This window comes from Protomyctophum bolini, assembly GCF_963924005.1.
Source record: "Protomyctophum bolini genome assembly, chromosome: 3".
In the NCBI taxonomy this organism is placed as follows: domain Eukaryota; kingdom Metazoa; phylum Chordata; class Actinopteri; order Myctophiformes; family Myctophidae; genus Protomyctophum; species Protomyctophum bolini.
This window is the reverse complement of record NC_137864.1, coordinates 39,823,060-39,847,037: the sequence shown is the minus strand read 5'-3', so window position 1 is coordinate 39,847,037 and position 23,978 is coordinate 39,823,060. Positions and strand designations below refer to the sequence as shown.

Below are 23,978 nucleotides of genomic sequence, written 5' to 3'. Positions count from 1 at the left end.
CCAGCAGTGGAAGACCTTAGGGGGCGGTTTGGGACATATTTAGGCAGGCAGTCATGTAGGTAGGAAGGTGCGAGACCATTGAGAGCTTTATAGACAAGTAAAATAATTTTAAAATCAATCCTAAATCAATCGGCTATTTGAACTATTTTACATTTATTTTCAAAATAGTAAAATATGTCAATAAGTTTGGGAATAATGGATAAGGGTGGATCCGTCCCATATTTCATATTCCATCCTGATTGGCTAACATTGGCTTTCAAAGTTTGCAGGATTGGCCCGTTTTGAACAAAAAGCCTCAAATCATCAACGCAGCGTTTTGCAATTTACATGAAATCTTTCACGCACTTTCCTACTAGGCTGAGGAATATATCCTACCCTTTTCACATTGGCCTGTTATAGCGCCACCAACAGGTGGATTTTTGTGAAAACCCATTCTTGAAACAAAATGCCTCAAATCATCCAATTGTCGTCCAAGGCGACCTGTCCTATTATAGCACCACCAGGAGGCCACAACCTGACCTGCCCTGGTGGAGACCTGTCCTTTTATAGCGCCACCAGGAGGCCACAACCCGACCTGCCCTGGTGGAGACCTGTCCTATTATAGCGCCACCAGGAGGCCACAACCTGACCTGCCCTGGTGGAGACCTGTCCTATTATAGCGCCACCAGGAGGCCACAACCTGACTAGTACTATAGTAATAGTATAGTAGGAGTACAGATACTCTGTTTTACTGCATGTTTTTTACCATCTTGTTTATTTCTGGACATTAAAGGTACAGTAATCTGTCACACTAACAGTAATGTCTTTAATATCATGTGTTGTGTCATCATGACATGTCATCTGATATGGTTTACAGTCACGCCATGCACACACACACACACACACACACACACACGCACACACTTTGTGTTCTTAGTGGAACCAGTTGGTTTTACGAGTGGGGGGGGGGGGGGTGTCATGAGGGGGACACATGGTCTCCCTCAAACACTGTGTGTGTGTGTGTGTGTGTGTGCGTGTGCGTGTGTCCTGCTGTTTGGATGGAATGTTTCAATATGTCTGTCAGCTAAGAGTCCTGAATTGGACTTGAAGACGAGAGAGAGAGAGACATAGACACACACAGAGAGAGAGAGAGAGAGAGAGAGAGAGGGAGAGAGAGAGAGAGAGATACAGTGAGAGAGAGAGACATAGAGAAACAGTGAGAGAGAGAGATGTATTTCTACAGTCATGATGGTCTGACTGTTATCTGAACCTAAACACTGACAGGAAATGACAGCTACCACACCCTTAGCCCCTCCCCCTGCCCCCCACCCCCGCTCTCTCCTGTCTCTCCCATTATCTCTCTCCCTTCCTCTGTCTCTCTCTCTCTTTCTAACATCTCTCTCACTGTGTGCCTATGCCTCTCTCTCTCTCTCTCTCTCTCTCTCTCTGATTGAGTTTCATGTTCCAGTACATCGTTATGGAAGTCATGTGATCACTAAATGGTCATGTGATCACTAAATGGTCATGTGACCACTAAGTGAACTGGCATTCAAAGCAACCAATGGTACGGCTCCCCCATATCTTGGTCTGATCGAACCCTACAAACTCTCCCGAGCATCAGAACCTTACAAACTCTCCCGAGCAGGGAAGCTGATCGGTTAACCAATATGATCCAAGCACTCCCGCCCCTCTAGACCAGAAAGCATGCTGGCTGGGCCCTCTAGACCAGAAAGCACGCTGGCTAGGCCAGGCTACCCGCCCCTCTAGACCAGAAAGCATGCTGGCTGGGCCAGGCTACCCGCCCCTCTAGACCAGAAAGCACGCTGGCTGGGCCAGGCTACCCGCCCCTCTAGACCAGAAAGCACGCTGGCTGGGTCAGGCTACCCACCCCTCTAGACCAGAAAGCACGCTGGCTGGGCCAGGCTACCCACCCCTCTAGACCAGAAAGCACGCTGGCTGGGCCAGGCTACCCGCCCCTCTAGACCAGGGGCATGCTGGCTGGGCCAGGCTACCCGCCCCTCTAGACCAGAAAGCACGCTGGCTGGGCCAGCCTACCCGCCCCTCTAGACCAGAAAGCATGCTGGCTGGGCCAGGCTACCCGCCCCTCTAGACCAGGGGCATGCTGGCTGGGCCAGGCTACCCGCCCCTCTAGACCAGAAAGCACGCTGGCTGGGCCAGCCTACCCGCCCCTCTAGACCAGAAAGCACGCTTTTGAGTACATGTGTGGTGTATTTGACTACTACTTTACTTTACTCGAGTACATTGCAGAGACAGCACTCTGTGAGGTCTGGTTTCAGGTCTATTAGTGATCATCTGTTTGTTGCCCTCGGGGAGCAGAGAGCATGCTGGGAAATTATGTTCTCCTCGGGGAGACAGATTCTACATTTAGTAGAATCTGGTCTCAGGTCTAAATGTGTTGATAGACTACCTGTCCTGGCGAAGACCGTTGGTCTAGTATTACTGTTAATACTGTGTGTGTGTGTGTGTGTGTGTGTGTGTGTGTGTGTGTGTGTGTGTGTGTGTGTGTGTGTGTGTGTGTGTGTGTGTGACTCATCACACACACTTATGAACTTAATCAATAACTTTACTCAGTCAGAATATTGATTTAAATGTTTGTCATTAGTGCACACACACACACACACACACACACACACACACACACACACACACACAAACACACACACTCTAATGAGACAGCTGAGAAGTTACTTCCTGTGTGTCTGCTACGGGCTAATGGACTGTGTGTGTGTGTGTGTGTGTGTGTGTGTGTGTGTGTGTGTGTGTGTGTGTGTGCATCTGCACACGTCATCCTGAGGAAATGAGCAGAGTGCTTAGAATGGAAAATCAACCGATACTAATGTTGTACTGTGTGTGTGTGTGTGTGTGCCAAATGACTGTCTGAGTATGAGTATGTATGTTATATGACTTTAATGTTAAATTACATGTATGCTATCTGATGACAACAGTGAACTTCCCATTGCAGTCAGAACTACAGACTCACTCCCAATCTAAACTATGGAATGAACTTTCCATTACAGTCAGAACTACAGACTCACTCCCAATCTAAACTATGGAATGAACTTTCCATTACAGTCAGAACTACAGACTCACTCCCAATCTAAACTATGGAATGAACTTTCCATTACAGTCAGAACTACAGACTCACTCCCAATCTAAACTATGGAATGAACTTTCCATTACAGTCAGAACTGCAGACTCACTCCCAATCTAAACTATGGAATTCACTTTCCATTGCAGTCAGAACTACAGACTCACTCCCAATCTAAACTATGGAATGAACTTTCCATTACAGTCAGAACTACAGACTCACTCCCAATCTAAACTATGGAATGAACTTTCCATTACAGTCAGAACTACAGACTCACTCCCAATCTAAACTATGGAATGAACTTTCCATTACAGTCAGAACTGCAGACTCACTCCCAATCTAAACTATGGAATTCACTTTCCATTACAGTCAGAACTACAGACTCACTCCCAATCTAAACTATGGAATGAACTTTCCATTACAGTCAGAACTACAGACTCACTCCCAATCTAAACTATGGAATGAACTTTCCATTACAGTCAGAACTACAGACTCACTCCCAATCTAAATTATGGAATTAACTTCCCACTGCAGTCAGAACAACAGACTCACTCCCAATCTAAACTATGGAATTAACTTCACATTGCAGTCAGAACTACAGACTCACTCCCAATCTTCCGCCGTAGTCTGAAAACCCACCTCTTCAGACTCCATCTTAGCCCGTAACCTTGACCACCTTACTGGCGTATGCAAAGGCTCAACTTATGTAACTTAAATAGCATTTTATGTAGACATTCTTTGTATGCATAGTTTCATTATATAGATATTCCACTGTTAGGTTGCTTATGATCCTAGATAATTATCTCTATGTATGTGATGTATCACCATGTATTGTTCTGCTTACTGTAAATCACTCTGGATTCAGAGCGTCTGATGAATGACTACGTTGTAATTAATGTGTTGATTAACCATCTCTCTCTCTCTCTCTCTCTCCCTCCCTGTCTTAGGGGTCGAGCAGCAGCCGACACCCCCCTCATGTTAGCTGGAGGCGGGGCTTGCCTTGCTGAGCAGTGTTTGGCCGTTGGTCGTCGTGGTAACCATGATGCTGAGCAGCGCTGTGGCGTCTGAGCTGGAGACAATGGAGCTTCAGTACAGGTGAATGTAATGAATGTAATCTATGTAAAGCGCCTTGGATAAAGGCGCTATATAAATGCACCATTTATGACCACATATAGAGTAGGAACACTTCATTATAAACAGTAGGAACTAAGCATGTGACGATTCACTCAACTCCCGATACGATACGTATCACGATACGATTTTTCACAATATTTTCAACACAATTGTTTTCCAGACAAAATTACCAAAAAAACATTTTTTTTTTCATTTTCTTTTCCACAAGCTTTTTTCACTATTTAATTTAAAGGAGAATTCCATACTAAAAGGCTTTCTTACCTTTCTTTGTAGTTGTTACGTCCCCATCAAAGAGGTCCAGGTGTTATTTTGTGCAAAAGCTCCTTATTGGCTGTTTCCCCTACCATAAGCCCTCAATGAATTGCATTGAATTGAATGGGAATTGAATGGGGCTATGGGGTGTTGTGCTAATTCGCTTATTTCCATCGCTCAAAATTATAATTTATTTGTATATATCCTCTCTTCATAATGTAAATAATATCCCAAGCGGCACACTTTACTACTTCTTTCGATGGAAATAAGCGAACTAGCATAACACCCCATAGCCCCATTCAATTCCCATTCAATGCAATGCAATCCATTGAGGGCTTATGGTAGGGAAAATAGCCAATAAGGAGTTTTTGCACAAAAAAACACCTGGACCTCTTTGGTGGGGACAACTACAAAGAAAGGTAAGAAAGATAAGAAAGCATTCTAGCATGGAATTCTCCTTTAACAGTTTGAGGGCCGCTAATTGTTTAATCCAGTGTTCCGCCGCGTGCAAAACGCTATACCCGACATTTGTTTAATGTGTTTAATTCGCCGTTTTCAAATAATTAAAAAGAAACGGCGGATTTATCCGAGACCTGATGATGACGAGGCCGTCGCGTTATGATGACGAAACCCGGAAATCAAGTCATCACCTGGGCTGCCGCTAGGGCTTCTGGGAAATTGAGTTTAATGTAAGTGGACGGGGGACGGGGGGGACGGGGGGTTTGTTTGCATTTGGCGTTTAAGTTAAATAACTCAGAAACTACAAAACATTTCAAAGTAAAACGTTCCGGCGTGTGTCTCCACAGTAAGCTGAATTATACAATGTGTGAACGGAGTTTCTAGGTGAAAGTGATTTTATGACGTGCCATTTGGCTGCCATTGAGCCCCATTGTAAATTTCTCAAATTTGAAAGCACTATATTTCTAAAACTATGAAACATTTCAAAGATTCCTTTTCAGGCGAACATGTCCACCGTAAGATGAACCTTAGTAGGCTAGAATGGGGTTTCTAGGTGTAAGTATGTAGGACTAGTAAGCATGCCAAAGTTTGTGCTATTACCATTGAGAATGCAGTGACACGGTAATCTGATGATTGACAGCTCCTCTGTGATTGACAGCTCCTCTGTGATTGAAAGCTCGTCGGACACCATCAACAAGCGCTGGGACGAGGAGTGGGACAACGAGAACAGCTCCGCACGACTCTTCGAACGCTCCAGGATCAAAGCCCTCGCAGGTAGTGTGTGTGTGTGTGTGTGTGTGTGTGTGTGTGTGTGTGTGTGTGTGTGTGTGTGTGTGTGTGTGTGTGTGTGTGTGTGTGTGTGTGTGTGTGCGTGTGCGTGTGCGCGCGCGCATGTGTTGACAATTTCGTCAACAAATAAAAACTAGACTAAAATGTTAGGAAGGGACTAGTGGACAAGAGATCCAGTGTAAGTCATTTTACACTTGGTTGCATTCCGAAAATAGCAGATATACAAGCTCACAACGCGTCGCACTGTGATGCGTTGTTGAGCTTGTAGATCGGCTATTTTCAAGTGTAAAAAAATCAGCCATTACGACGGCATCGTTTTTAGTGAAATATCTCTTTAGGTCTTTTTCAACCTGACGTCAGGTCTAAAAGCTGACAGAATTGTTTCTTTTTCAAAACACCACATGGATTCGAACGCATTTCGAATGATTTCAAATGTATATGATTTTTACCCATTTTGGGGCGGGATCCCCTTTTCGTGTTAGCATTATGTTATGCTTTAGCTATTGAAAAATAGCAGATCTACAAGCTCTACAAGAACTTGTAGGTCTGCTATTTTTGAAAAATCGAAGAACGACTGACATAGAAACATTAGCTTTTTCGGAAAACTGTCAGGATGTAGAAGACATTTATAGAATCTGATCTCAGGTCAAAATGGGTTAAATTGATCGCATTTATTAAATTAAGTTTGCAGTCTTCACACACACACACACACACACACACACACAGATCTCCATGTGGGACACCGGCTGACAGTAAAAAAGGGTGCTATGACAACGTCTATCATTAGGTTCCAAAGTAGGCCGGTGGCCGACTGCGACGGGCATGTACAGTACAGGTACAGTACACGTACAGTACACGTACAGTACAGGACTACTTAAGATAATCATGAATCATTCATTTGATAAAGCGCAATATTGCGATCAATATGATATGAATATTGCAGCCTAATATGCTGTAAATCATTCTCTTTCTTTCTCTCTATGGTACCGGTCCTCTATGGTCCGCTCGGTTGGTGCTGTGAAATGCGCTTTCTCAAATGAATGATTCATAATTATCTTAAGTAGACCCTGTACTGTACATGTACTGTACATGCCCTTACAGTAGTCCTGTACTGTACATGCCCTTACAGTAGTCCTGTACTGTACATGCCCGTCGCAGTCAGCCACCGGCCTACTTGGGAACCTAATGATAGACGTTGTCATATCACCCGTTTTCACTGTCAGCCGGTGTCGTGTGTGTGTGTGTGTGTGTGTGTGTGTGTGTGTGTGTGTGTGTGTGTGTGTGTGTGTGTGTGTGTGTGTGTGTGTGTGTGTGTGTGTGTGTGTGTGTGTGTGTGTGTGTGTGTGTGTGTGGACTGCAAACCTAATTTAATAAATGCGATTATTCTTTGATGTTAACCCATTTAGGCCTGACATCGAAATGTAAAAGATTCTTCTAAATCCTCCAGTATATTCTGAAATAAATATTTTCACAATTTTTCAAAAATAGCAGACCTACAAGCTTGTATAGCGCACCTCTCGGTGGCGCATTATGAGCTTGTAGATCTGCTATTTTTCAATAGCTAAATTATAACATAATGTATGTTGTAACACCAAAAGGGGTTCCCGCTCAAAATGGGTTAACATTTGCATATTAATTTGAATATGGAATATTCGTTGACAGCACTAAGCTGTAGGTCTGAGAGGCTAAAGTCAGTGGATGCAAAAACATTTAAATTCTGCGGTCAACTTTCAAACGTCTAAAGCTAACGACTCCTATATGGATGTATATACTGTAACTAATATCTCTGTCTGAAAATGTACAATCTCTTCATAGAGAGAGAGAGAGAGAGAGAGAATTTATTATTTTGTTTCATACACTGTATGACATACAGTGTATGAAACAAAATAAATACAGTGTATGTAATGCTTTGGCAATATAGGGTACAGTATGCGCGTGACATCATCGTACCTGGAAGTTATGTGGGAACGCCCACTGAGATGCAACAAACTACTTGCTGGCCTCGACAGTTGACAGCCCGTCCATCCACTCAGAAAAGTCCTTTACTTTATATATGTTTATTTGGACAGGACAATGCATATTAATGGACGTAAATACACCGGATATAGTTACTAATTTTCATCTGCAGTCCTCACAGTAAAAACGGAAAAACAGTGGAATACATTTACATGACATTACATTAAGGGAACACAGCATAAAAAAGAAATACACCTAAAATAATCATAAATTGTTGCAGCTTTTGGTTTTCAAGCAACCATTTTTTCAGATTGTATTTAAAAGAGGGAAATGTAGCACAATCCCTTATTATACGCAGAGGAAGGCCATTCCATGCTATACACAACCCTGTACTGAGAGGACATTTTGGCCCAATGTTGTTTATCGGGCTTTCCGTCTGATTGCATTAGACAACGTTAAACTCACCAAACATTGCAGCTGTACGAAAAGCTTGAATTATCCTCTTTCTATCTGCAACGTTTTTGTTTCATAAAAAGTTATGAGCTACTTTCTGTCAAGAAATGCCCTGCATTTGATTCTTTTTCCAAGTGTCAGAGTTTGGAATGGAGAATTCCATACTAAAAGGCTTTCTTACCTTTCTTTGTAGTTGTTACGTCCCCACCAAAAGCTCCATATTGGCTGTTTCCCCTACCATAAGCCCTATATGAATTGCATTGAATTGAATGGGAATTGAATGGGGCTATGGGGTGTTGTGCTAATTCCCTTATTTCCATCGCTCAAAATTATAATTTCTTTGTATATATCCTCTTTTCATAATGTAAATAATATCCCAAAAGCGGCACGGTGGCACAGTTGGTAGTGCTGTCGCCTCACAGCTAGAAGGTCCTGGGTTCGATTCCCGCTCGGGGCACTGTGGGTGCTGGCGGCGTGTTTCCTCCTCCGCGTCATCAGTGCCCATACCCGAAGGCGGGGTTGGCGAAAGGGCCTTTCTGTGTGGAGTTTGCATGTTCTCCCCGTGTCCCCTAGGGCATAGGTACCCTCACAAAAAACATGCAGTAATCCTGGTCACTAAACTGCCTCCCCCTGGCCAGCCGGGGCGCCTGATGGAGGGGAAAGGAACTGGTTGGAATAACGTGTTCCTTCCACGCGCTACGTCCAACCAGGGAAACTCCCCCCTGTCAGGTGGAAAGGAGCAACTTGGACACTCAGGCATGAAGGAAGCATGAGTTCAAGTCCGTTGCTCTCCCCTTGTCCCCCATATATGGGGACTAGGTTGGTGGAGGGTGTGTAGAGCCCAGGATCACAGTAGATGATTGACACAGGGGTGAACAATGGGTTACAAAATCGTGGGATAAAAAATATATATAATATATATTTTTTTTAAATATATTTTTAATCACACGATTTTGTAACCCATTCGCTTATTTCCATCGAAAGAAGTAGTAAAGTGTGCCGCTTGGGATTATATCCCAAGCTGCATAAATATACACTTTACTACTTTTTTCGATGGAAATAAGCGAACTAGCATAACACCCCATAGCCCCATTCAATTCCCATTCAATTCGATGCAATTCATTGAGGGCTTATTATGGTAGGGGAAATAGCCAATAAGGAGTTTTTGCACAAAAAAACACCTGGACCTCTTTGGTGGGGACGTAACAACTACAAAGAAAGATAAGAAAGCATTCTAGCATGGAATTCTCCTTTAAAAACCGGGTTTTTAGACAGCTCAGAGCCGGTGGATGGAAAAAAAGCTCCACTTTCCACGGACGACTTGCGCGCCGGCCAGATTCCCAGAAGCTGGGCCTTTTTGATAGTCTGGCAGCACCTAGTCTAGATGAGGGGGGCGTGTCCTGATGGGGAAATCATGCCTGTGCATTCTCTCTATTGGAGAGAGAGAGAGAGAGAGAGAGAGAGAGAGGTGTGTTAGCCGAGGCTCGCTCTACCTTTGTCTTTCTGACCTTTGAACTCAAAGCTACTCAGAGGTGTGTGTGTGTGTGTGTGTGTGTGTGTGTGTGTGTGTGTGTGTGTGTGTGTGTTGGGGGGCGGGGGGGGGGGGGGGGGTAGGTGGGCGGCGGCTTCAGGACTGTCTTCACTTCCTCTGTTTTTTTCCATGTGGACCCAGACACAACGTGTGTGTGTGTTTAGTGTGTGTACATGCGGTTGCAGTTGGTGTCAGTGCATGGTGTGTGTGTGTGTGTGTGTGTACATGCGGTTGCAGTTATAAGTGTGTGTGCTGTTGTGTTGTGTTTGGTTGTACATTTGGGTGGTTTACTGTGGTGTGTGTGTGTGTGTGTCTGCGCACACACGCAGCTGGTGTGTGTGTGTGTGTGTGTGTGTGTGTGTGTGTGTCAGTGGCAAGATGGACATCGATTTGGATTTTAACTATTTCAGCTTCAACCAACTGGACGGAAGGTTTAAACAACTGCAAGGTAGGAATCAGGGACCCCTTAGACTGAGGGACCCCTTAGAAGACCCCTTAGGGACCCCTTAGAGGTGAAGCAGGGACCCCTTAGCTGAGAGAGATGTAGCAGGGACCCCCTTAGCTGAGAGAGATGAAGCAGGGACCCCCTTAGCTGAGAGAGATGCAGCAGGGACCCCCTTAGCTGAGAGAGATGACTCTTCACATACTAGAGCATGTCTGAAATAATGTCAGAGCTGAAATCGACATGAAATAAATGCTTAAACATGTAGCTAGGTGTAATGTTAGTCCACAGAAGTGAACTTTTCACGTCTGTTTTCTCAACTTGCTGTTTCCCTGCAAGACATTACTCTATAAGCCATATCTCCAAAACCGGTGGGTCAAACTGAACAACCAATATGTCGATTCTAAGCTATGATTCCCTGCTTTCACATGACATCAAAAAAATCCAAACAGTCAAATTTGGTCACATTTGCCCTTCGCTAAGCCCACCCCCTAATGTGATTGTCCAATCACAATCCAAATAGTTTTCACCACCTCAGAGCACCTAGCTACATGTTTAAGCATTTATTTCATATTTACATGTCTTCTGTGGTCTCTAACATTACACCTAGCTACATGTTTAAGCATTTATTTCATATTTACATGTCTTCTGTGGTCTCTAACATTACACCTAGCTACATGTTTAAGCATTTATTTCATATTTGCATGTCTTCTGTGGTCTCTAACATTACACCTAGCGGGGTGCATACTTAGTTCAGACTAGTCATTGGTTAGACATGGGTTAAGGTTAGGTTTAGGTGTGCTGCCCCGTGGGAGGTTAGGTTTAGGGTGAGGGTTTGAGATGGGTTGTAGTTGTAGGACTAATGACTGGTCTAACCAATGACTAGTCTAAACCAAAAACTGTCTAAACTAAGTACTGCACCCCACCTAGCTACATGTTTAAGCATTTTTTTCATATTTGCATGTCTTCTGTGGTCTCTAACATTACGCCTAGCTACATGTGTAAGCATTTATTTCATATTTACATGTCTTCTGTGGTCTCTAACATTACACCTAGCTACATGTTTAAGCATTTATTTCATATGTACATGTCTTCTGTGGTCTCTAACATTACACCTATAGCTACATGTTAAAGCATTTATTTCATATTTACATGTCTTCTGTGGTCTCTAACATTACACCTAGCTACATGTTTAAGCATTTATTTCATATTTACATGTCTATTTCAGCTCTGATATATATTTCAGACATGCTCTAGTATGTGACGAGTCTTCCTGTGCTATGAACTCATTTTGGATTAAATACATAACTCTCCTGAACAGTTAAAGTCTTGCCGCCGTCTCAGGTCTTTAAGGGGTTAACAACAGATGGCATTCTGTTCCTTTGGGTCATCCTGGCCCTCCCGACTTCCTGTTTACCTGTTTCCTGTTTGGCCCACATCCTGTTTCCTGTGTGCTCGGCTCCTAAAGCTGTAGTGTGTCGTCATGGTAACGAAACCATGGGCGCACACACACACACACACACACACACACACACACACACACACACACACACACATTCAAACACCTAGTTTTATAAACATTACAACAACCTTCATTCTGAATCTATTCCAAGCTTTAGATTAGTTTTGCACAAAAAACACTCCAACAGACAGATTTGTGATGACGTCTGTCTGTCTGTCTGTCTGTCTGTCTGTCTGTCTGTCTGTCTGTCTGTCTGTCTGTCTGTCTGTCTGTCTGTCTCCAGATGAGTGTTGAACTCTCTAAGTAAGTGGGTGAACTCTCACCTGTCTGTCTGTCTGTCTACCTGTCTGTCTGTCTGTGTGTCCAGATGAGCGTGAGACAGTCCAGAAGAAGACCTTCACTAAGTGGGTGAACTCTCACCTTTCTGCCTGTCTACCTGTCTGTCTGTCTACCTGTCTGTCTGTCTGTGTGTCCAGATGAGCGTGAGACGGTCCAGAAGAAGACCTTCACTAAATGGGTGAACTCTCACCTGTCCAGAGTTTCCTGTAGGATCTCTGACCTCTACGTTGACCTCCGGGACGGACGCATGCTGATCAAACTGCTGGAGGTCCTGAGTGGAGAGAAACTGGTACGCACGACGTACACACGCACGCACGCACACCTGCCTCATCCTTATTAATCATAACTAGACCTGTACGTGCCCGTCGCAGTCGGCCACTGGCCTACTTGGGAACGATGCAACTTGGGAACCTAATGATATACGTTGTCATAGCACCCGTTTTAACTGTCAGCCAGTGTCCCACATGGAGATGTGTGTGTGTGAGTGTGTGTGTGTGTGTGTGTGTGTGTGTGAAGACTGCACACTGAAAAGTGTACTTGGCAATCAATTCGGCCCACTGGCAGAGCCTGATTGGCTGAGCCTCAATTGGCCGAGGCAGAGGCTGGAAATTGCACAGGTTGAAATTAGGCCCATTGGCAGAGCCTGAGCAGAGCCTTTTGTGGTGGTTCTGGAGAACCGTGGGTCTGACCGACTCGATACTGGGCGTGGGTGTGGAACGCCTGTGTTGAATGTAAAGTCGGTGGGTCAAACGGTTCTGGAGTTACGTGCATTACAACCGTACACACACGTACACAGAGACGTGGCACATTTATAGTAGGATGCAATGTCTTGTGTTAACAGCCGCGCCCCACCAGGGGGCGCATGCGGATCCACTGCCTGGAGAACGTGGACAAGGCTCTGAGCTTCCTGAAGGAGCAGCGGGTTCACCTGGAGAACGTCGGGTCACATGACATCGTGGATGGAAACCACCGTCTGATCCTGGGGCTGGTGTGGACGGTCATCCTGAGGTTCACGGTGCGCACGCACACACACCCATTATACTGAGGTTCACGGTGCGCACACACACACACACCCATTATAAACCACTGTCTGATCCTGGGGCTGGTGTGGACGGTCATCCTGAGGTTCACGGTGCGCACGCACACACACACACACACACCCATTATAAACCACTGTCTGATCCTGGGGCTGGTGTGGACGGTCATCCTGAGGTTCACGGTGCGCACGCACACACACACACCCATTATACTGAGGTTCACGGTGCGCACGCACACACACACACCCATTATACTGAGGTTCACGGTGTGCACGCACACACACAGTCACACCCATTATAATTAGGTTCACGGTGAATACAGAATTATGAATACATATATTTTATATATTTCAGATCCAGGACAGCGTAGACTAGAGACAGAACAACATGTATATTTATATATATATATTTTATATATTTCAGATCCAGGACATCAGTGTGGAGACAGAGGACAACAAAGAGAAGAGATCAGCCAAGGATGCTCTGCTGCTCTGGTGTCAGATGAAGACCGCTGGGTATGTTTATAGATCTGGTGTCAGATGAAGACCGCTGGGTATGTTTATAGATCTGGTGTCAGATGAAGACCGCTGGGTATGTTTATAGATCTGGTATCTGGGTATGTTTATAGATCTGGTGTCAGATGAAGACCGCTGGGTATGTTTATAGATCTGGTGTCAGATGAAGACCGCTGGGTATGTTTATAGATCTGGTGTCAGATGAAGACCGCTGGGTATGTTTATAGATCTGGTATCTGGGTATGTTTATAGATCTGGTGTCAGATGAAGACCGCTGGGTATGTTTATAGATCTGGTATCTGGGTATGTTTATAGATCTGGTGTCAGATGAAGACCGCTGGGTATGTTTATAGATCTGGTATCTGGGTATGATGATGTTTTATAGATCTGCTATCTGGGTATGTTTTATTGCATCCTTTTAAAACCTTGGTGAGCACACAGACAGACCCCCAACAATATGTAACTGTTTTAAAACCTTGGTGAACACACAGACAGACCCCCAACAATATGTAACTGTTTTAAAACCTTGGTGAACACACAGACAGACCCCCAACAATATGTAACTGTTTTAAAACCTTGGTGAACACACAGACAGACCCCCAACAATATGTAACTGTTTTATAACCTTGGTGAACACACAGACAGACCCCCAACAATATGTAACTGTTTTATAACCTTGGTGAACACACAGACAGACCCCCAACAATATGTAACTGTTTTAAAACCTTGATGAACACACAGACCCCAACAATATGTAACTGTTTTAAAACCTTGATGAACACACAGACCCCATCAATATGTAACTGTTTTAAAACCTTGGTGAACACACAGACAGACCCCCAACAATATGTAACTGTTTTAAAACCTTGATGAAGACACAGACCCCAACAATATGTAACTGTTTTAAAACCTTGGTGAACACACAGACCCCAACAATATGTAACTGTTTTAAAACCTTGGTGAACACACAGACCCCCAACAATATGTAACTGTTTTAAAACCTTGGTGAACACACAGACCCCAACAATATGTAACTGTTTTAAAACCTTGGTGAACAGACAGACCCCCAACAATATGTAACTGTTTTTTTAACCTAATGTAATTCACATACCTTTTGTTTTTATTTCCTGATCTTCTGATCTATTGTGATGCTTTTCTATGTGATTGTATTGCTCGACGACACTGAAAGTGTGTGTGTGTGTGTGTGTGTGCGTGTGCTCCCCAGGTATCCCGGCGTGAACATTCACAACTTCACCACTAGTTGGCGTGACGGCATGGCGTTCAACGCTCTGATACATAAACACAGGTACGCAGAAACGACAGATGTCCCGATACCGGATCGATACTGTATCGATATCGATACAGTATCGATCTATAAACACATCGGCATCGGCTATCAAAAATAAACGCCTGGGCACCGCCATGTTTGTTTTTTAGCGGGCGTGGCTAGCAAGTCAGGCGATTACTGTGTGTGCGTTTGTGTGCGTGTGCGTGTGCGTCTTCCAGGCCAGACCTGATGGACTTCGACCACCTGAAGAAGTCCAACGCTCATCACAACCTGCAGAACGCCTTCAATCTGGCAGAGCAGCAGCTGGGCCTGATGTCCCTGCTGGACGCAGAAGGTACTGCACCTATTAATACACCTCCCTGCTGGACGCAGAAGGTACTGCAACCTAAATATACTGGAGATTTGGGGGTTTTTTTCTTCGTATTCTTAAAAAACAGTTTCCCTGCTAAGGACGACATTGGACGAGGTATAAATATGGTCGCAGATCGCCTAGAACGCCATCGGACGAGCCCTTAGTTTATACGTGTGTGTGTGTGTGTGTGTGTGTGTGTGTGTGTGTGTGTGTGTGTGTGTGTGTGTGTGTGTGTGTGTGTGTGTGTGTGTGTGTGTGTGTGTGTGTGTGTGTGTGCGTGTGTGCGTTTCAGACATCAGCGTGGACCATCCAGATGAGAAGTCGGTCATCACCTACGTGGTCACATATTACCACTTCTTCTCTAAGATGAAGGCTCTGAAGGTGGAAGGGAGACGCATCGGGAAGGTACCGTTTATACCGTTTAGCGTTGTATTCTGTACCGTGAAATGACATCAATGTACGGTTCTCATTGTATCCTGTACCGTGATATGACATCAATGTACGGTTCTCATTGTATCCTGTACCGTGATATGACAATATATCAATGTACGGTTCTCAAACTGTAGTAATGTCGGACCAGCAGAATATTGAGCCTTCGGACACGACGCAGAAGCCAGAGGGCGACATCTGTCCCCGTTTCTCAACGCAGGGTGTTGCTGGATCTGTGTTTCCAGGTTTTGCAGGTTTCTCAGTGTATTGCTGGATCTGTGTCTCCAGGTTTTGCAGGTTTCTCAGTGTATTGCTGGATCTGTGTCTCCAGGTTTTGCAGGTTTCTCAGTGTGTTGCTGGATCTGTGTTTCCAGGTTTGGCAGGTTTCTCAGTGTGTTGCTGGATCGGTGTCTCCAGGTTTTGCAGGTTTCTCAGTGTTGCTGGATCTGTGTCTCCAGGTTTTGCACGTTTCTCAGTGGTGTTGCTGGATCTGTGTTTCCAGGTTTTGCACGTTTCTCAGTGTGTTGCTGGATCTGTGTTTCCAGGTTTTGCAGGTTTCTCAGTGTATTGCTGGATCTGTGTCTCCAGGTTTTGCAGGTTTCTCAGTGTATTGCTGGATCTGTGTCTCCAGGTTTTGCAGGTTTCTCAGTGTGTTGCTGGATCTGTGTTTCCAGGTTTTGCAGGTTTCTCAGTGTGTTGCTGGATCGGTGTCTCCAGGTTTTGCAGGTTTCTCAGTGTTGCTGGATCTGTGTCTCCAGGTTTTGCACGTTTCTCAGTGGTGTTGCTGGATCTGTGTTTCCAGGTTTTGCACGTTTCTCAGTGTGTTGCTGGATCTGTGTCTCCAGGTTTTGCAGGTTTCTCAGTGTGTTGCTGGATCTGTGTCTCCAGGTTTTGCACGTTTCTCAGTGTGTTGCTGGATCGGTGTCTCCAGGTTTTGCAGGTTTCTCAGTGTGTTGCTGGATCTGTCAATTAAATTCAAATGAGCTTTATTGACATGAGAAAACATATTGTCAAGGTGAAACAAGACAATCAAAATAAAACAATGTATTTTCAAATAAATATTGGATATGAATAGGAATTAAATAAAGGTATTATACAGAGCTGTAACATTAAAGCTGCTATAAGCAATAATATGTAAAAATAAATATATTTTTTTTTTTTTGGTATTCAGACAGCCAGCAATGGGTAAAACGCTATCTTGTGAAACGATACAAAGAGATAGTTATACCTTATAGTTATTGTTTTTTTTTCTCATTACATCAATAATGTCAACAGGAGTCCAAGGGTTAAAGGTATATTCAGTGATTTCACTTAATTCAAATATCACTTTTTTTGTTTTGTTGTGATAATCCTCTCTACTATAGAGTGTGCTGACCATATATGCAGTTCTTCCCTGTCCCCAGTTAACCCCTGGGGGTCGTTTTTGACTCTCTATCCTGATTGGGCGAAGGCTTAGGTCCCACATCCAAAAACGAAACCTACGGTTTTTTGAGTGAAATCACTGAATATACCTTTAAGGTGGTTGTATTCCATTTGACATCCTTCTCCTGTCACAGCAGCTCAACAAATCTCGCTGCTGTGTTAATGCACATTGTTGTTCTTCACCCAACAGATAGGGGGAGTTTGTGGTCACTGTGTTCTGTGTGTCTCCAGGTGTTGTTCTTTGACCCAACAGATAGGGGGAGTTTGTGGTCACTGTGTTATGTGCGTCCCCAGGTGTTCTTTGACCCAACAGATAGGGGGAGTTTGTGGTCACTGTGTTGTGTGTCTCCAGGTGTTGTTCTTCACCCAACAGATAGGGGGAGTTTGTGGTCACTATGTTATGTGTGTCTCCAGGTGTTGTTCTTCACCCAACAGATAGGGGGAGTTTGTGGTCACTGTGTTATGTGCGTCCCCAGGTGTTCTTTGACCCAACAGATAGGGGGAGTTTGTGGTCACTGTGTTATGTGTGTCTCCAGGTGTTGTTCTTTGACCCAACAGATAGGGGGAGTTTGTGGTCACTGTGTTATGTGTGTCTCCAGGTGTTGTTCTTTGACCCAACAGATAGGGGGAGTTTGTGGTCACTGTGTTATGTGCGTCCCCAGGTGTTCTTTGACCCAACAGATAGGGGGAGTTTGTGGTCACTGTGTTATGTGTGTCTCCAGGTGTTGTTCTTCACCCAACAGATAGGGGGAGTTTGTGGTCACTGTGTTATGTGTGTCTCCAGGTGTTGTTCTTCACCCAACAGATAGGGGGAGTTTGTGGTCACTGTGTTATGTGTGTCTCCAGGTGTTGTTCTTCACCCAACAGATAGGGGGAGTTTGTGGTCACTGTGTTATGTGTGTCTCCAGGTGTTGTTCTTTGACCCAACAGATAGGGGGAGTTTGTGGTCACTGTGTTATGTGTGTCTCCAGGTGTTGTTCTTCACCCAACAGATAGGGGGAGTTTGTGGTCACTGTGTTATGTGTGTCTCCAGGTGTTTTTCTTCACCCAACAGATAGGGGGAGTTTGTGGTCACTGTGTTATGTGTGTCTCCAGGTGTTGTTCTTCACCCAACAGATAGGGGGAGTTTGTGGTCACTGTGTTATGTGTGTCTCCAGGTGTTGTTCTTCACCCAACAGATAGGGGGAGTTTGTGGTCACTGTGTTATGTGTGTCTCCAGGTGTTGTTCCTCACCCAACAGATAGGGGGAGTTTGTGGTCACTGTGTTATGTGTGTCTCCAGGTGTTGTTCTTTGACACAACAGATAGGGGGAGTTTGTGGTCACTGTGTTCTGTGTGTCTCCAGGTGTTGTTCTTTCTGGTCACTGTGTTCTGTGTGTCTCCAGGTGTTGTTCCTCACCCAACAGATAGGGGGAGTTTGTGGTCACTGTGTTATGTGTGTCTCCAGGTGTTGTTCTTTGACACAACAGATAGGGGGAGTTTGTGGTCACTGTGTTATGTGTGTCTCCAGGTGTTGTTCTTCACCCAACAGATAGGGGGAGTTTGTGGTCACTGTGTTATGTGTGTCTCCAGGTGTTGTTCTTTGACCCAACAGATAGGGGGAGTTTGTGGTCACTGTGTTATGTGTGTCTCCAGGTGTTGTTCTTCACCCAACAGATAGGGGGAGTTTGTGGTCACTGTGTTATGTGTGTCTCCAGGTGTTGTTCTTCACCCAACAGATAGGGGGAGTTTGTGGTCACTGTGTTATGTGTGTCCCCAGGTGTTGTTCCTCACCCAACAGATAGGGGGAGTTTGTGGTCACTGTGTTATGTGTGTCTCCAGGTGTTGTTCTTTGACCCAACAGATAGGGGGAGTTTGTGGTCACTGTGTTATGTGTGTCTCCAGGTGTTGTTCTTCACCCAACAGATAGGGGGAGTTTGTGGTCACTGTGTTATGTGTGTCTCCAGGTGTTGTTCCTCACCCAACAGATAGGGGAAGTTTGTGGTCACTGTGTTCTGTGTGTCTCCAGGTGTTGTTCTTCACCCAACAGATAGGGGGAGTTTGTGGTCACTGTGTTCTGTGTGTCTCCAGGTGTTGTTCTGGTCACTGTGTTCTGTGTGTCTCCAGGTGTTGTTCTGGTCATTGTGTTCTGTGTGTCTCCAGGTGTTGTTGGTCACTGTGTTCTGTGTGTCTCTAGGTGTTGTTGGTCACTGTGTTCTGTGTGTCTCTAGGTGTTGTTGGTCACTGTGTTCTGTGTGTCTCCAGGTGTTGGACCTCACCCAACAGATAGGGGTCACTGTGTTGTGTGTGTCTCCAGGTGTTGGACCTCACCCAACAGATAGGGGTCACTGTGTTGTGTGTGTCTCCAGGTGTTGTTCCTCACCCAACAGATAGGGGTCACTGTGTTCTGTGTGTCTCCAGGTGTTGTTCTTTGTGGTCACTGTGTTCTGTGTGTCTCCAGGTGTTGGACCTCACCCAACAGATAGGGGTCACTGTGTTGTGTGTGTCTCCAGGTGTTGGACCTCACCCAACAGATAGGGGTCACTGTGTTGTGTGTGTCTCCAGGTGTTGGACCTCACCCAACAGATAGGGGTCACTGTGTTCTGTGTGTCTCCAGGTGTTGTTCCTCACCCAACAGATAGGGGTCACTGTGTTCTGTGTGTCTCCAGGTGTTGTTCCTCACCCAACAGATAGGGGTCACTGTGTTCTGTGTGTCTCCAGGTGTTGTTCCTCACCCAACAGATAGGAGTCACTGTGTTCTGTGTGTCTCCAGGTGTTGTTCCTCACCCAACAGATAGGGGTCACTGTGTTCTGTGTGTCTCCAGGTGTTGTTCCTCACCCAACAGATAGGGGTCACTGTGTTCTGTGTGTCTCCAGGTGTTGTTCTTTGTGGTCACTGTGTCCTGTGTGTCTCCAGGTGTTGGACCTCACCCAACAGATAGGGGTCACTGTGTCCTGTGTGTCTCCAGGTGTTGGACCTCACCCAACAGATAGGGGTCACTGTGTTCTGTGTGTCTCCAGGTGTTGTTCTTTGTGGTCACTGTGTCCTGTGTGTCTCCAGGTGTTGGACCAGGCCATCGACACGGAGCAGATGGTGGTCCAGTACGAGTCTCTGGCCTCGGACCTCCTGGAGTGGATCGAAGAGACCATCGTCATCCTCAACAACAGGAAGTTCGCCAACTCTCTGGGTGGAGTTCAGCAGCAGCTGCAGGCCTTCAACTCCTACCGCACCGTGGAGAAACCTCCCAAGTGAGTCACAGATATACACGTAACACCTATACTTATACCACTGTGGAGAAACCTCCCAGGTTAGTCACAGATATGCACGTAACACCTATACTTACCACTGTAGAGAAACCTCCCAAGTTAGTCACAGATATGCACATAACACCTATACTTACCACTGTAGAGAAACCTCCCAAGTTAGTCACAGATATACACATAACACCTATACTTACCACTGTAGAGAAACCTCCCAAGTTAGTCACAGATATACACATAACACCTATACTTAACCACACTGTAGAGAAACCTCCCAAGTTAGTCACAGAAACACACATAACACCTATACTTACCACTGTAGAGAAACCTCCCAGGTTAGTCACAGAAACACACATAACACCTATAAACCTATAAGTTCAGTTGTAACATAAATATGCATGACACGATTTTACCTAAAAACCAGAACACGGTAAGGACTTGTTGTGGAACAGTGTTGTCTGACTGCGTGTGTGCGCGTGCGCGTGTGTGTGCGCGTGCGTGTACGTGTGTGCGCGCGGTGTGTGTGTGTGTGTGTGTGTGTGTGTGTGTGTGTGTGTGTGTGTGTGTGTGTGTGTGTGTGTGTGTGTGTGTGTGTGTGTGTGTGTGTGTGTGTGCGTGCGTGTGCGCGTGTGTGTGCGTGCGTCAGGTTCACAGAGAAAGGTAACTTGGAGGTTCTCCTCTTCACCATCCAGAGTAAGATGAGAGCCAACAACCAGAAGGTCTACACGACCTCTGACCTCATCCATGACATCAACAAGGTACTGACCTCTGACCTTTAACCTCTGACCTTTAATAAGGGAGGGAAACCTCATCCATGAAATCAGCAAGGTCATTGGCTGCCCCCCCCTCCAGAAGCAACGATTTAGTTAAAAACGTTCGTTCGAATATATTCAAAGATTTGCGCCACAATTTCACGATGTTTCAAAAACAGCAGACCTACAAGCTCGCTACGAGCTTGTAGGTCTGCTACAAGCTTGTCCTAACACCATTTTGGTGTTAGCATCATATCGTGCTTTAGCTATTGAAAAATAGCAGATCTACAAGCTCATAGCGCGCCACCGAGTGGCAGGTCTGCTATTTTTGAAAAGTCGAAGAGCGACTGACATTTTTAGAATCTGATCTCAGGTCAGAATGGGTTAATCAGACCAGTGTGTGTCCAGTGGAAACCTCGTGTGAATCTGATCTCAGGTCAGAATGGGTTAATTATGAAGCTGTCCACGGGACACGTTCACGGAGCCTGACTGACACTATACCCGTCCAATCAGACGTGGGAGAGGCTGGAGAAGGCGGAGCATGAGCGCGAGCTGGCCCTGAGGGACGAGCTGATTCGCCAGGAGAAACTGGAGCAGCTGGCGAGGCGCTTCGACCGCAAGGCGGCCATGAGAGAGACCTGGCTCTCTGAGAACCAGAGACTGGTGGCCCAGGTACCCGTCTGTCTGTCTGTCTGTCTGTCTGTCTGTCTGTCTGTCTGTCTGTCTGAGAACCAGAGACTGGTGGCCCAGGTACCCGTCTGTCTGTCTGTCTGTCAGACAGCCAGGCGGCAGCAATGTGTACTAGGGGTGGGCCGATATGGGTACCTCACAATACGATATATATCGCGATATTAGGCCCTCGATAACGATAATATCATGATATTCGATATATTGCGATATTTGCAATATATTGTATGAAATGTCATCTGTCACCTGCTTATCTTTATATTTATTTACTATAGAGCACCGAAGTCTGACGTCACATTCAGTAGAGGGCGCCAGTACACAGGTTCATGTATTTATTTTATTTGCATTGAAATCCCCATAGGGGGATTTTAGATCGCTTCATATAAGAACTGTGTGTGAAAAATAAACCGATCATCTCTGCCTTTCTATCAGGGGAGTGGCTGTGTGTCGTAAATGATATCATATTGCATTTAACAGGATAACTTCGGGTATGACCTCCCGTCAGTAGAGGCCGCCACCAAGAAGCACGAGGCGATCGAGACGGACATCACGGCGTACGAGGAGCGTGTGCAGGTCAGTGTTGATTTTCTCGGCTAAAACTATGACCAAAACAAAATGTCCATCGACCTTCCTACTGTTGGGGAGGGACTAGTGGACAACAGGAAGGGACTAGTGGACAACAGGAAGGGACTAGTGGACAACGGGTGTTAGGAAGGGACTAGAGGACAACAGGTGTTAGTAAGGGACTAGAGGACAACAGGTGTTAGTAAGGGACTAGTGGACAACAGGTGTTAGGAAGGGACTAGTGGACAACAGGTGTTAGGAAGGGACTAGTGGACAACAGGAAGGGACTAGTGGACAACAGGTGTTATGAAGGGACTAGTGGACAACAGGTGTTAGGGAGGGACTAGTGGACAACAAGAAGGGACTAGTGGACAACAGGTGTTATGAAGGGACTAGTGGACAACAGGTGTTAGGGAGGGACTAGTGGACAACAGGAAGGGACTAGTGGACAACAGGTGTTAGGGAGGGACTAGTGGACAACAGGTGTTAGGGAGGGACTAGTGGACAACAGGTGTTATTAAGGGACTAGTGGACAACAGGTGTTAGGGAGGGACTAGTGGACAACAGGTGTTATGAAGGGACTAGTGGACAACAGGTGTTAGGGAGGGACTAGTGGACAACAGGTGTTATGAAGGGACTAGTGGACAACAGGTGTTAAGGAGGGACTAGTGGACAACAGGAAGGGACTAGTGGACAACAGGTGTTAGGGAGGGACTAGTGGACAACAGATGTTAGGGAGAGACTAGTGGACAACAGGTGTTAGGGAGGGACTAGTGGACAACAGGTGTTATGAAGGGACTAGTGGACAACAGGTGTTAGGGAGGGACTAGTGGACAACAGGAAGGGACTAGTGGACAACAGATCCAGTACAAGTCATTTTACATTTGGTTTGCATGCTGAAAATAGCCGATCTACAAGCTCACAACGCTATTCTGATCGGCTATTTTCAGCAAACGTCAAACTAAGATCTTACGGTATATTTAGTCGACTAAAACCAGACTTAACACAAAGAGACATTAATTCCTGGCGACTGAAATGTGACAAAAAATATCCCTTTTTTTATTTTTATTTTGCCAGGCGGTGGTGGGCGTGGCCTCAGAGCTGGAGGCGGAGTCTTACCACGACGTGGTGCGCGTGGCGGCGCGGCGCGACAACGTGCTCCGCCTCTGGGACTACCTCCTGGATCTCCTGAAGGAGCGCCGGAGACGGCTGGAGCTGCACCTCACCGTGCAGCGCGTCTTCCAGGAGATGCTGCTGCTCATGGACTGGATGGACCACATGAAGGTACGTCTGTCCTCCAGGAGATGCTGCTCCTCAGGGACTGGATGGACCACATGAAGGTACGTCTGTCCTCCAGGAGATGCTGCTCCTCAGGGACCACATGAAGGTACGTCTGTCCTCCAGGAGATGCTGCTCCTCAGGGACTGGATGGACCACATGAAGGTACGTCTGTCCTCCAGGAGATGCTGCTCCTCAGGGACCACATGAAGGTAAGTCTATCCAGGAGATGCTGCTCCTCCTCATGGACTGGATGGACCTCATGAAGGTACGTCTGTCCTCCAGGAGATGCTGCTCCTCAGGGACCACATGAAGGTACGTCTGTCCAGGAGATGCTGCTCCTCAGGGACTGGATGGACCACATGAAGGTACGTCTGTCCTCCAGGAGATGCTGCTCCTCATGGACCACATGAAGGTATGTCTATCCAGGAGATGCTGCTCCTCAGGGACCACATGAAGGTACGTCTGTCCTCCAGGAGATGCTGCTCCTCAGGGACCTCATGAAGGTAC

At 45.8% G+C, this 23,978-nt stretch overlaps 1 protein-coding gene across 2 annotated transcripts in view; it reads left to right on the top strand.

Annotated features, from left to right (window-relative positions):
• Nucleotides 1–4,078: 4,078 nt before the first annotated feature.
• The window catches only part of LOC308313329 (spectrin beta chain, non-erythrocytic 1-like), a 64,190-nt gene continuing 44,290 nt past the window's right edge, over nucleotides 4,079–23,978 (top strand). For both annotated transcript variants that reach the window (XR_013963883.1, XM_080760411.1), the window contains exons 1-13: nucleotides 4,079–4,183; nucleotides 5,592–5,707; nucleotides 12,043–12,194; nucleotides 12,747–12,920; nucleotides 13,366–13,457; nucleotides 14,683–14,763; nucleotides 14,964–15,079; nucleotides 15,390–15,502; nucleotides 19,988–20,175; nucleotides 20,834–20,945; nucleotides 21,453–21,611; nucleotides 22,104–22,199; nucleotides 23,268–23,474. Coding sequence is in view for 1 of the 2 variants with exons in the window: in XM_080760411.1 (XP_080616537.1) it covers nucleotides 4,128–4,183; nucleotides 5,592–5,707; nucleotides 12,043–12,194; nucleotides 12,747–12,920; nucleotides 13,366–13,457; nucleotides 14,683–14,763; nucleotides 14,964–15,079; nucleotides 15,390–15,502; nucleotides 19,988–20,175; nucleotides 20,834–20,945; nucleotides 21,453–21,611; nucleotides 22,104–22,199; nucleotides 23,268–23,474 (1,662 nt within the window). In the remaining variant the exon portion in view is untranslated. The remainder of the gene's footprint in view (nucleotides 4,184–5,591; nucleotides 5,708–12,042; nucleotides 12,195–12,746; nucleotides 12,921–13,365; nucleotides 13,458–14,682; nucleotides 14,764–14,963; nucleotides 15,080–15,389; nucleotides 15,503–19,987; nucleotides 20,176–20,833; nucleotides 20,946–21,452; nucleotides 21,612–22,103; nucleotides 22,200–23,267; nucleotides 23,475–23,978) is intronic.